General features: G+C 38.2%; 1 protein-coding gene across 1 annotated transcript in view; it reads left to right on the top strand.

Moving 5' to 3' along the window:
* LOC131891940 (uncharacterized) overlaps positions 1 to 11430 on the top strand; it is a 15191-nt gene extending 3761 nt beyond the window's left edge. The window contains exons 3-11 of the mRNA XM_059241643.1: positions 2437 to 2694; positions 2765 to 3066; positions 3159 to 3252; positions 4755 to 4938; positions 5011 to 5238; positions 6680 to 7098; positions 7461 to 7649; positions 8905 to 9161; positions 11122 to 11430. Of these exons, the coding sequence (XP_059097626.1) occupies positions 2437 to 2694; positions 2765 to 3066; positions 3159 to 3252; positions 4755 to 4938; positions 5011 to 5238; positions 6680 to 7098; positions 7461 to 7649; positions 8905 to 9161; positions 11122 to 11403 (2213 nt within the window). The 3' untranslated portion in view covers positions 11404 to 11430. The remainder of the gene's footprint in view (positions 1 to 2436; positions 2695 to 2764; positions 3067 to 3158; positions 3253 to 4754; positions 4939 to 5010; positions 5239 to 6679; positions 7099 to 7460; positions 7650 to 8904; positions 9162 to 11121) is intronic.
* The last annotated feature ends 1640 nt before the right edge of the window (positions 11431 to 13070 follow it).

The raw sequence follows: 13070 nt of genomic DNA on the forward strand, positions 1-13070 counted from the left end.
ACTGTGGGGGAGTTCACTGTGGGGGAGTTCACTGTGGGGGAGTTCACTGTGGAGGAGTTCACTCCTTGGGGAGTTTCATGTTGGGGGATTTAACTGTGGGGGAGTTCACTGTGGGGGAGTTCACTCCTTGGGGAGTTTGCTGTTGGGGGAGTTCACTCTGGGGGAGATTAACTGGCGGAAAACTACAGTGGGAGTTTGCCGTTGGGGGAAACAGATGGCCACCTTTAACTATAGCTACCGAACAAGGATATTGTAATTCAGCTGACACCAGATATAATATTCATAATGCAACCGGTCGACATTGGACTGGTTGTTCAGACTTCTTCCAGGGTTCCAACTCTGTTGTCCAATAATGCCAGACATCAAGATTGCGACAGTAGCCATGTCCGCAACGTTAGTAGAGGTTCAAATCGAAAAGTCGTCACCGAGATTTAAAAATAGATTTTCATTCAAAGGATATTCTTATTCATTCGCTAAATTTCATAAAATAAGCTTATACAAGCAATAAAATTATCTAACTGCTCAACAGTCATTAGATTCTGAATCACAAGGCGTTTCGGGCCAAGAGGTGACGGGAGAAACATTTTTTGACGGGGAAAGGGATGGAAGACTTGCAACTTAAGAGAGCCAGCGATGGCAGAAATCGACTTGAAGTTCTGCCATTTTCTGTCATGTCGTGCAGCAGAGGCAAAAATCGACTTCGCAGGAAGTGGTAGAGAGTGGCAAAAAATGCAGAAAATGGTGGAAGGTGGTCCAAAATGGCTGCTGGCGCTCGAAATGCTTGACATAAAAAAACAATCGCCAATGTAGTTAAAAGATAACTGCATGATCTCTGCTTACAAATGTGCTCAATTTAGTTGCAAATAAGTCTGAATCACACTTAAATTCGAGAACTACCATAAATAATGTAGGAAATGAGGTATTTTTAAATATAGCAGATAAATTGTCATCCACAAGCTTCAAATAGCGGCCAAAACGAAAGCACATCTAGTCATTCACATCGGAGTGATATTCGATTCTGTCAGACGTACAATTTTGGTTATTATCAAAAAACAATTTGATTTAGAATAGATAAGTCTTCTGGCAACCATGTTCATGATCAATTGTGACAAAATTTAAACCCCCATCAGACTTGAGTGATCTTGATCAGTATCTTGCATCAGTGCAAAATCCCCCCTTCTAAATCTTATGTAAGTATGATAAAAAGGCGCATTGCATTTTTGTCATTTTCTGCTACCATTTTGTGCCAAGACACCTTTTTATGGCATAAATCAACTACAAAGGAATGTCTGCCACTGTCTGACACCATTTTGTGCCACCATCTTCTGCAAGATGTCGAAATTGGCAATTAATGGCTTCTCATCCCTGCTTTGGAAGGAGTCTGCCAGGAGTGGAGAGGAAAGCTTTTTGAAATTGGCCAAAATGTGTGCTAATCAGGTACATTGTACCAGTTTCTTCTCCAAAAAAGGAGTGCCGGGAAATGAGCAAAATCATGACACCCTGGGCTCGACAAGAGGGAGCCGATTTTCAGCTAAAAACGAACATGCACTCAATCAAAAATGTTTGTGCGCATGTTTGTGTCCAACGTGTACTCAATAAATCTCCAATAAAAACTGATCAAGGATCTCATTAATGTCAAAGGAATGTGCATGACGTGCAAAACACATTGATAATCAAGACTTCAAAATTGGAAGAACGTGTTACGGTCATCTCGTTAATTTTCAAAACAACTAATCAGATTCTTGGCACCAAGATTATTGACATTGCCATTTTCTTCCCTTAGTTTTTAGAGGTACCTACTGATGTGATCAAATCAAATATACGTTCCCTTAGCCTAAAAAAATCCAGCTTGGATCAAACTTGGCAATACTAGTGTGAAAGTTTGAGGTGCAGGTAAATTGATCACATCAGAGACCAATTTTTTAAAGCTCTTTCCTCGGAGTTAGGGGCTTGGACGTTAACCGGTTTGAAAATACACTGCTCAAAGTGGTGAGCGGATGCACATTCTAGCTAACGTCCAAGCCTTAACTCCGAGGTACGAGCGTTTAAAAAACTGGCCTCAGTAGAGGTAGCGCAATGCTGAAACGTCATCTGGCTTGGCTTGGTAGATTTTCAGAATGCTTTCTTCTCCAGCCTGACTGCCTTAATGTTTGAACCCATAAGGACCTGATAAATTAATGTAGACCGTTGATATTGTCCTTGCCTTTGGTGATGACTTGGTGAAAGAGACAAACCGCTGGAAAACGGTGCCTTTGATCATTTCTGGGCTTGAAAAGAAGAGAGTAAACATTGTTAGGTTTACAGGAAGGTCCAAAAATCAGTTTTGCTTAAACTTGGACCCTATTGCAGATGGGATTTGAAGCAAAACAATTCAAATACCGAAATGTGAATCCTACGTCCAAAACGCGCTCAGTTTTTGACTAAACTTGATTTTAGAGCAAGACCTCCTTAGCACTCATCAACGCATGCCTTTAAAAGAAAACGTGGTAATCCTTGGTCAAGATCAAGACTCTCCGGGATCTCGTTTTGAGTACGATCAAGCTTTCTCCGGGAAATTATCTGGATTCAACCTATGGGATCGTTCTCTGATGCCCGAAGAGATCCTTGGCCTGAGTCAATGTTCCCTCAAGTCCCAAGGGAACATCCTGTCGTTCTCACGGATGAAAGACTTTCATATTGAAAATGTTACATTGAGTGAGTGCTCTAAATTTTGAACTGAATGAATCTAATCTATAATCACGAATGATCAATGTCCCCTTTTCAGTGGAGAGCGAGATGACCCCTTGTGAGGAGGTGAAAGAAAAATACGCCCTTGTTACCGAACCAATGGGGTGGGATGGGTCATTTGCCGTGTGTAAACTTTTGGGCGGCGAGCTACCCATATTGGACAAAGACAGTGCCTACCAAAGAAATGACACTGATGCAGAATATCAGTTCTTTAAAGGCGTTTTTATGAACAAGTTCAAATTGGGCAAGTGGGTGGACGATCCAAAATGTATTTATACAGAGGCGTACACGAAAGAGATTTACAGTATCAGCATTCGAATGGGCCAAAAAAGAGACGAGGTGAATAATTCATCAATTAATAAGGTGTGACTGTCTTGTGTGGATTCTTTATTACAATTGATTATCTGCGACTGATTTCCCCGTTTTTTTAGGAGGGAGTATGGATTAACCCTTATACTTATGAAGCGTTGACATTTTACCAACCGACACATGAGTATTACAATGGACTGAACTGTGCCACCTTAGGTAAGTGGCAAGCCTATTGATTCAATCAGTCACATTACTCTGTTTTAACGCGTGGAAGCGAAACATTCTGAGTACTTTGGTTCTCACTTTTGAAATGTGAGAATTGCTATTTATTCAATGACAGTTGCTTTCTTAGCCCGAAATCTATAAAAATGAGGCCTGAAGAAATTCGACATGGTCTAGGCACCTTTGGCGAGTTTGACTTTAATGCTAACGAGTTTAAAGAGCGAGGGCCTGCCCCAGCAATGAAAATATTAGTTAGGGTTATTACAGCAAACATGATTGGCATTTCGCGTCACTCAAGTACTGGATTGAAACATGTTTTTTGTGGACTTCCTTACTTCTACTGGATATGGATTTCCAGGTACTTCAAGGTGAAGAACTTCGATACCTTGTTTACAGGACTTGAGTAATTGGCAACGGTAACGCTTTAGTTTTTTTAAAAAAGTATCGGTATCAGTAGCACGTTACTTTTGCTAAAAAGTATTGATAAGGGTAACGCGTTACTCTTTTTTGTAACTGTTCAAGCCCTGCTTGTTTAGCTCCATACTCATATAATATGTGATCTACCAAAGAATCACAGTTGGCAGATCTGGATAGCTTTTGAATGTAGGGTTTACCATTAATTTAGGTCGAACACTTGTCCAAAAAAAACATTATTTAAAATTCTTTTTTAGACAACTCCTCGCGATGTACTCCAGGATATGTCGTAATCTTAACAAATAAAGAGCATAGCTTAAGATTAAAAACAATCATGTTTTTGGTTGCTGAAACTGAAGTTCTAACATGCTGGTTTTGACATCAGCAGAGACAACCCTTCTCTTTGCCTCAAATTAAAAAGGACATGCAGAAAACAAATAATATGAAAGGGACGGTGAAAGAATGTGCTCCTTTAAGTCATATCTAACAAATCCCCTTCCTAGCCAAAATGTCTCCCATTTTTTTTACGCCAGAGCTCTTATCACTAAAGGATTAGATTTGAGGGATTCAACCTCTGTGCCTCCATGATTACTCAAATTAAGTTTTTCCCCCATATTTTTTTACATTTTACATCCATGTTTTCATGTTTTTAAAAATACTCTCATATCGGAAAAAACCATCAAATTTCCTTCAATTTTTGCCTCCTTTTGAAATTTTCCTTCAATTTATGACGCATTTTTTATGAAATAAAAAGAACTTTTGGGCCAAAATTCATCAATTTCAAATCCAACCTCTAGTAATCTAGTACGAAATACACAATTTTACAGCATTATTTAAAACCTTTCTCTTCTTAATAAGGGCAATTTGCCTCAATATTTGTGTTTATTTACGTAGCTGAAATTCCTAACGTTCCCATTTTGTTTATCAAGTGACAGGCATTAATAAATGCAAAGATGCACTTAATAGAGCATTTTTTTCATGTTGCAATAACTAAAGGGAAGATGAATCCCTAAACAAGAAAGTCTGATAACCCCAATTGAAGAGCCTTTTTCCATAGGTCGTCAAATATCGTTATTTTACAGTACGCCAAGAGATCCGCCAAAATCATTGCGAGAAAAGTATTCGGCCTTGCACATTATGTCGACTTAAACCTGGCACCAAGTTTTCCTTGAAGGGGTTGAGCTTGCCAACAACTTCCAAGCTTCAACATTTTGACACAAAATTCTACTTGGACGACTATCTCAAGAATGGACACCTTCATTGGTTGTGAGTAAACGACCAATGATACAAAGCATTTTTTGAGACTGAAATAGCTCATATCCATGTCCATTGTTTCAGGGGTATTACACTATCTCATATATTCTTCAATGACTCCTTGGGTCGATGGGTGTTGCAATCGTTTGTTGATCCACCAATGGAAATGCATCTGACCATCAAAAGTGGAGAGCTTCCATTTGGAAGGAAGTTATGGAAGTACCATGACTCCGGAATTGAGACCAAATTGACTTTTTCTACTTGCAAAGATGATGAATTCACTTGTGAAGATGGGGATTGCATCCATATCACGTAAGAAAGAAGCAGAGAGTTCTTCCATGAGGATCAAATCTCTCGACTGATTACATTTAATGGAAAAGTATCATACCTGAGTGTTATGGTTTAATTGTAAACGCGTGCACCTTGATCTTTACCTCAAAGCAAGTTTTGGAGGTCGGAATCATAGTTTATAACTTTCGTTAAAATAGTTATAACTTTAATGTTACATGAATACGAGTGTATGAAATAACCTTTTCTTCAGTACCGTAGAGTCCAAAATAACATGGATGCAACGAATGGATGCATTGTGCAGTGTGCGGAAGTGAAATTTATAACAAAAATGGTATATTTTAGTTATCATGAGCTCACTTACCATTGAATTCAACTTTTGATTAAAACTCCTATTGACAAACTTTGGAAGCTCCGCCAGGAGTGCTTTTGTTCAAAGTAGGAGCCTTCCACCTCCATATGGCCCCAATTTGAGGCCTGAACATGGAGTAAAAAAGGTCGGACCATGCCCTTGGCTATGTCTTCCCTGGCCTGCTTCAGTGAAAGCTTCAGCTCAGCAAAATTATGGTGAGGCAGGGCACAGACAACCCTCTCAACATTACCCCAGATCCCTTAACCTAGGGGCGCTAGTTCCGGACACTGTGGAGGCCAGAATTAGAATCATCCAGTTGATCAGCTTTTTTTGCATTGATGACTCTACTGGAGTGGTGAGGAGTTGCCTTTGTCTCCCAACATAGTTGGTGAGAGCTAGATTGTCCACTTCATTCCTGAGAGTATTCTTGTTGACCTGTGCTCTTTGGCAAGCCTGCGCATGAATTTGATTGGGTCATTATTGATTTTGTTTTAGAAGTTCCTTTAAAAAAGGCATGATTTCGGATTTTGTTGAAGCCGCCTGAGCCCAGGTTTTATGCGCAGGAGTGAATCTTAGATTGAGAAAAGGTATCCTACATTATGCTATATATAGTATACATATACTACATAAGTTGAATCTTTTCTAAATTTCTCGATCTAAGATTCACTCCTTTTTTGTAAATAGTGCCAATGTTGCACCATTACCGATCATATTCTTCCATTTTGAGATTGCTGTTTCGTTCTTTAATTGAATTCCTTCTTAAATTTTAATCACACAACGTGCCACATACGAAATTGGGTGGGCCTATCTTCATTCAAACCGGATTTATGGTCTGCATGAGTTGATTGAAATTTTCCTTTCGCACACTGCATTCTCTTTCGAACCCCGTGCATATCCAGGTGGATAATAGTTCACAACGTGATTGAGTTCCAAATTCCCACCCTTTTTCTTCGAGCCAAAAATCGCAAAAAGAAAACACTTCACTGGCCAAAGGATAGATATTGTCTTTTTCAGCCTTGGTTGATTCAAACTCCTGAAAAATGAACTCGAAAGGCTAAAACCTCTTTCAGAATCATCCTTGATCTTACTTTGCTCCTTGCTCAAACCTTTTAGGCAGCGGTGCAATCGGTACACCAATTGTGCAGATACGTCTGACGAGTGGAATTGTAGCACCATCATTTTTCCGCCTTCTTATGTCAAGGAAATGATTCCCGTTCAAGAAGACTATTTGCCCATCCAAGTGAAGCTAAACATTCACTTCATTCCAAGTGTCAACACAGCCCAGCTGAAATTTGCTTCCCACACCACCATCCGATTAGTTTGGGACGACTTCAGGCTCAAATTTCAAAACCTGCGCAGTGATAGTAAATTGAACCGGTTAAGCACTGAAGAGATGACTAAGATCTGGAGTCCTGTTTTAATCTTCGCTAATAGCTTGGGCGTGGAACAGTTCCAAGTGGATACGTCCACCAATGGAATTGTCTCCAGGCACACGGAAGGCAGCATTCAGGTCCTGGATAATGCCCAAGAAGGTCAGATAATACAATACAATGTTATCGATATCCATGAAGTATTCAAATTGCATATTTTTGTTATAATACTTTGTAATGATCCAAGAGAGAGATTAACTTTTGAATTATAAATCAAGCAAGCAAGCAGACAATTGCTTAGAAAAAAAATCTTTAAAGCCTAACAAGTTTGAGACAAATAAGTAGGGTTCGAATGCAGGAATGAAAAGCATCGTCATTATCTGGATGGAGAGAGTGACGAGATTAATAGTGTTAAAAATCTCTCTCAATGCCATCCCATTTTGATCTGTATTTATTTTTTTGTGCTTATTCGGTTTACAAGATATAATCATGAAAATTGAAAAGAACTCTTGCACTTTTTTTAGGATATAGTTATCATGGTGAATCCAATTACATTCATTTGTCCCGGGAGTTCTTCAATGAGTATCTGTGTCATCTCCAATTGGATAATTATCCATTCGACTACCAAGTTTGTTTGCAAGTGTACACTCTGCCCTACAACATCGCTCCTTTTGTCAAATTTGTGAAAGGAGACTTGCCTATTCGTTACTCGGGTGAGTTCCTCATTTTTGAACGTTTATGGCTAAGAATGGCGCTTTTGTCGAAAGCGGTATAAAATTCCCACATGTCCATTCTTCACAGTACACATTTGTTATTTGATAACTAGAGGTTAAAAATGCTTTTTAACCCAATTTCCACTTACTCACTTTTTTGGCCATTTTTCCACTTTCTCGACTGGTTTTGACCTATTTCACTATTTTTCATATTTTCCGACTTTTTTTTCCCTTTTATTGCCATTTGAGTCCTTATCTATTGCCTTTTAGCTTGTTGTTCCTTGTTTGAAACCCTTTTTTTACTGTTTTGAAGCATGATCAGATGAAGGATTAAAGCATCAGCCAGAACTTTTCAACAATTTTGTTTTGTTTCGGGTTTTGACTAGTTTTACTAACGGTTGCAAAGAATGTCATCCCCGGCATGATAAAACTCAAAGAATATGATTTTGCAAGCTCTTGCCACTCAAACTCTATACAATATTTGGTCTATCAATGAATTGAATATATCAAACTTAACTCCCTTTCTTCGGTTTTGGGAAAGTTTGCAAAAAGAGAGCGCTGTAGTTGAGCTACATCTGCCGTCATGGATTGATCTGACCCGAAATTATTTTTGTTAACAAGAGCACCCTCAGCATCAAAACATAGGGTTCCAGTAGACAGTCAATTGTTTACCATAACATCTGTATCAATTGAAAATGTGTACTATTGTCGAACATTGCAAGACTTTTTTAATTTCTTGCGAATTCAATGGATAGCCTAGTAAATTCAGTGTGGCGCTTAGATTTTGTAACAAATAAAGGTACAAAAAAGAGGCTAAAAAGGATAAAAACGACCTTCTCCCCATGGTAACAATTTTTTTCACATCATTGCTACTTGGTTTTGCATATTAGTATCTTTTTTGCTCATTTTTACATTAAAAATCTTCAATTTTTGATAATCCTTTTTTGTGTTTCTAAAGTTTAAAAAGAAAAAATTCGGATAAAAAGGCAAATTCTTTCGAGGTCTAATGATAATCCCTTTTAATAGGACGTTGGAAAATTGATCTCGTTTACCTTTCCATGGAGGACAAAAAATATGAGTATTGGTGATAAGGTTTGAATATGTTCCGGCTTCTCTTCATTATTTTGATGGCTTGATTCTTGTTTCCAACTAGGGTCAGACTTTGGTTAAACATTGTGAATTTTAAAAACTAACCTCTTGGCATATTACTTGTCAATTTAGTAACTAAAAGATACTAAATAGTCCATTGTTACAGGCCAACGAGGACTGACCGAATTTGATATTCTTAACGAGGTGTTGCAAATCACAGAGAACGGAACCAAGGTTGAGGCAAAAATTATTTTTCAACGCCGAATCGAGTACCACTTATCCAACACTTTCCTTCAAATGTCCATACTTCTATTGATTGGATATTTGTCCTTCTTCTTTGACTTGGAAGATTTCACCAATCGAATTATGGTCACACTCACCACCATGCTTGTTGTTGCCACACTAACAGCATCCATTCAAACTGTAAGTCTTGTTGATGTGGAGTTACTGTTGATGCCCCAGATCAAAGCAGAAAGGGCTTATGCTTTATAAGGGGCCTTACTTCACTAGTGGGTACCTTGCTCAAGATAGATCCATAAATTTCTTGCCTTCGCAAGTCCGTATTGACAAAGTTAGAATCAAGGCTCTCCTGTCAAAATAGTTGCCAGTATACAGTAGTAGTAACAAAACTAAAAGTAACAAAAGTACAATTTACAAACTTGTGTCAATTACATTTGAACTGTAATGATCACGAGGTTTAGATGCAGTTCATTCCATTGCATTACTTACAAATTGTTGTTCAGTCAAAGCAACCCTCTGCTTTGATCATATTGAATGGCCATCATGGGGCCAATTTTGCATCCATTTCTTACCTTTAGCAAGCTTTCAATATTGAAGAAAACATTGACGAAAGTGTAAAAAGGTCAAGGTTATCAATGTGAAATGAAAATGATTAAGATCTATCAAAATGAATTTGACTTTAAGATGGAAATAATTCTTTTTAATTTTTTTTTCACGGGCTTCTCTAACCGCTACCGGGAATGTAATCCCCAGTACTATCAAAATGAGAGGTCATAATTCAAACAACGAATTTGAGTTGGCAGACCGAGCTAGTCCTTGAATGTAGGGTTGATCTGGAATGTTATCTAAAAATTTGTCCAAGTCTGACTTGAAAGATGCAACCGGATCAACAAGGCCTACGTATTCCCTACGAATATTAGAGGGAAGCAAGTTAAACAATGAAGGAGCCCAAGAAAGAAGTGTTAAAAAAAAAGAAAGACGTTATTGTTTTGTGTAATTGTAGTACCCTAATAACTAGACCCTTAGAAGAAAGTTCAAACCTTAAAAATGTTTGAATGGGCATGACCTTTGTGGGCGATTTAAAAAAAAATCTTTTTTGTCTTTTTTTTGTACTTGAATTGTTTTTGCCAGGAGCACGAAATGACATTATCCAAATACAAAAACCTGTAAAAATGCCAAATGTAGTTGTTGTCATGGCAAAAAGGTCGTTTTCAGACCCCTTTGTTACGTTTGCTTTTTGTCAGTAATGCATTTACAGGGTTTGCTGATATAGTTTCTCTACATCATTTACAAGAAATCAAAATTTTTTTTGTGCAATTTTTTAACTTTAAGGCACTTTTTATTTGATACGAATGTTAAGTTATGCAATTTGTTGCATGGCCGAGTGGTGGTTGATGACAGATCTTTATTGTTGATAGATGGAGGTATGTATATACAGCGAGATGCAACTATTGAGAGTAGTGAGTGAAGAGGTTGAGTGAGCATATAGGGAACTATGGACGACTAGAATAAGAAAATAACACAATTGATGCCCCTCTGGAACTTATTGATACTGTTGAGGGCTTTTCTGTTCACAAGCTGATTTTAGCTTTTGGATGGATTAAAACCCATGATGGCAGATATGGCTCAACTGTAGCTCCCTTTTTGTTGACTTTCCCTAACAGAAAAAGGGAGCTGAATTTAAAATTAATTGCTTAAAACTTTGGAGTCTAGTTCCTCATCTGATCATGTTGCAAAGCTGTAAATAAGAAATCTCCACAAAAAGAAAAAAAAAACAAGTTGATAGAGGAAACCAAACGGGACTTAAATTACCAAACGGTTAAAGATGTTCTTGAATATAAAATCAAGTAAAATAGTGGAAAAACGGATAAAAACTGGAAACATTGCAACTTCTGCCCAAAAACGTGTTTTTCCAGATTTTAAGTTTGTTTCAAGGTCTAGTAATCGGACGATAAAAAGGAAACTGCGAATCTCAATTGTATCTAACAATGGTACAATTTGAAAAACCAAAAAATATTTTGCAACACCAAAGGCTTGACGCCAAAATGAAGTGGCAATTTTGGTCCTTTTCTTAAATGTAAGCTTGGAATGTTGCGTGGAGATGTCACTTAGTTTTAATCCAACGAATGAATTCCTCTTTCAGGACTTGCCCAAGACAGCCTATTTTAAGATCATTGACGTTTGGTTTTTGTTCATTCTTCATGTCTTGGTCCTGATTTTCTTCTGTCACACTCTCATTGGAGCCGTGGACGAAAACGTAGCTAATTGTATCCATCCTCTTTCATCTTGGACCCAAAAACCTGGAATGAAAGCTCGATTGAATTGGATGGCGAAGATCGGGGTATTCACTCTTATTGTTCTGTTTAATGTCTGCTTCTGGTCATTTGCCTTGAATGCCCATTTCACTGTCCCCAAAATCGAATAAATCTTGGTTGATGTTGTTTGTAAAGCATTTTTCCCCCTTTTTTTATCTTTTAAACCATATTTTGGCCTTTTGTATTGTCCAAAAAAAGACACTACTGTACTCTCATTTTGCTTAGTACATAGATAACTACTTATATTTGGTTTTCTATGGATTAGCAGGACTTGGGCTGGGAAGAGCAAGACTTGCCCGTATCAGATTGATTCTCCGTCAGTGGGTATGGTTTCGGGTAGGGCCTTGTATTTAGTAGAATACGACAGAGAGTTCAGCGCACCGTAGCGGTTAAACTTTAAACCTTCACTTCCGTTCCAAATCAATGAGTTTATATGGGTCCCAGATGTAAACCAAACACATTTACATCAAAAACTGTAGCTCTACTGTGGGCCACATGGCACCCTTAAGAGTACTTTGAACGCTTTAAACACCACTTTTTGAGCCACTTTCTTCATTTTCTGTCGAAAAATACATATTTTGAAATTGGTTATTGCTGTGATTGCAGATAATGATACCTGAAGATTAACTTAAGCCTTAAAACTAAACCTTAAGGCACAAATATAAACAAAAATGTGTTTGGTTTGGATCTGGGACCCATATAAGCTCATCGTTTTGGAACGGAATTGAAGGTTTAAAATTGAACTGCGATGGTCCGCTGGACTCACTGTCGTACTCTTTTAAGGCACTAGTTTCGCCCAACCTCCTACACCGCTCGGTAACACTTCCTCCTAAAATTTTGAGATAATTCCAAAGTCATGATTTTCTCCATTTTCATTTAAATTCTTAATACTATATAATCAATTCAAAATATTTAAAAAAAGACATAATTAGTCCACTGAATATTTATTGTGGTTCTTCAAAGTGACATCACAACAAAGATGACTACAATTGGTACAATGCACTACACTGTGACTGTAAAGTTCTTGTCCCTTGATAAAACTAGTAAAACTGACGAACAGATTGAGTAACTTATTTCATTTAGCATCCAGTGTAATCACCTTTCGATTAAACAACCTTTTTCATTCCCTCTGGTACCAACCCAATTAAGGACTGAAAGATATTCAGCTCAATCCCAGACCATACTTCTTGAAGCTGCTTCTCAAGGTGTCTGGTGAAAGAGGCAAGTCCCATGGAACTGGCCCTCATTTTAAGGACTGTTCTCAAATTTTCGATGGAATTAAGGTCAGGTGAAGCACCAAGCCAGCCACACCTGTTTCTTCCAGAAATGATGAAAATTCGTTTCCAAACAGTTTTCTGGGCTTTTGACAATTTGAGATGGAGGACCTGCTTGCATAAAAAAATACTGTTGAAGTTGAGGGGGTGAGTTTCCTTTGGGTCAATTAGCCTGTGGTGAACTTCCTCTTCATGGCAGGGAGGGTTATTTTAGACAAGATATCCTCCTGGCAGTGTTGGACATTTACCTTGCTGTTTTGAGGAATAAAATGCAAATCAGACTCTCCACAATGGCCAAACATTGCCCATCCCATGATCTTTCAAGGGCGCTTCACCACTGGTGCAGACAAGAAAACGTTTTCCGAATTTTGAGCCCAAAGGTGGTCGGTCGTGCATTGAGCTTGAAGGAGGGGATAATTGGAAAGGGCTTTCTTATGACCACATTATTTAGTTCCAATCTCCTGAAGCCCAGGATTTGTTTGTCCTTGACAAAGGTTAACGTG

Source organism: Tigriopus californicus, chromosome 12, assembly GCF_007210705.1.
Source record: "Tigriopus californicus strain San Diego chromosome 12, Tcal_SD_v2.1, whole genome shotgun sequence".
Lineage (NCBI taxonomy): Eukaryota > Metazoa > Arthropoda > Copepoda > Harpacticoida > Harpacticidae > Tigriopus > Tigriopus californicus.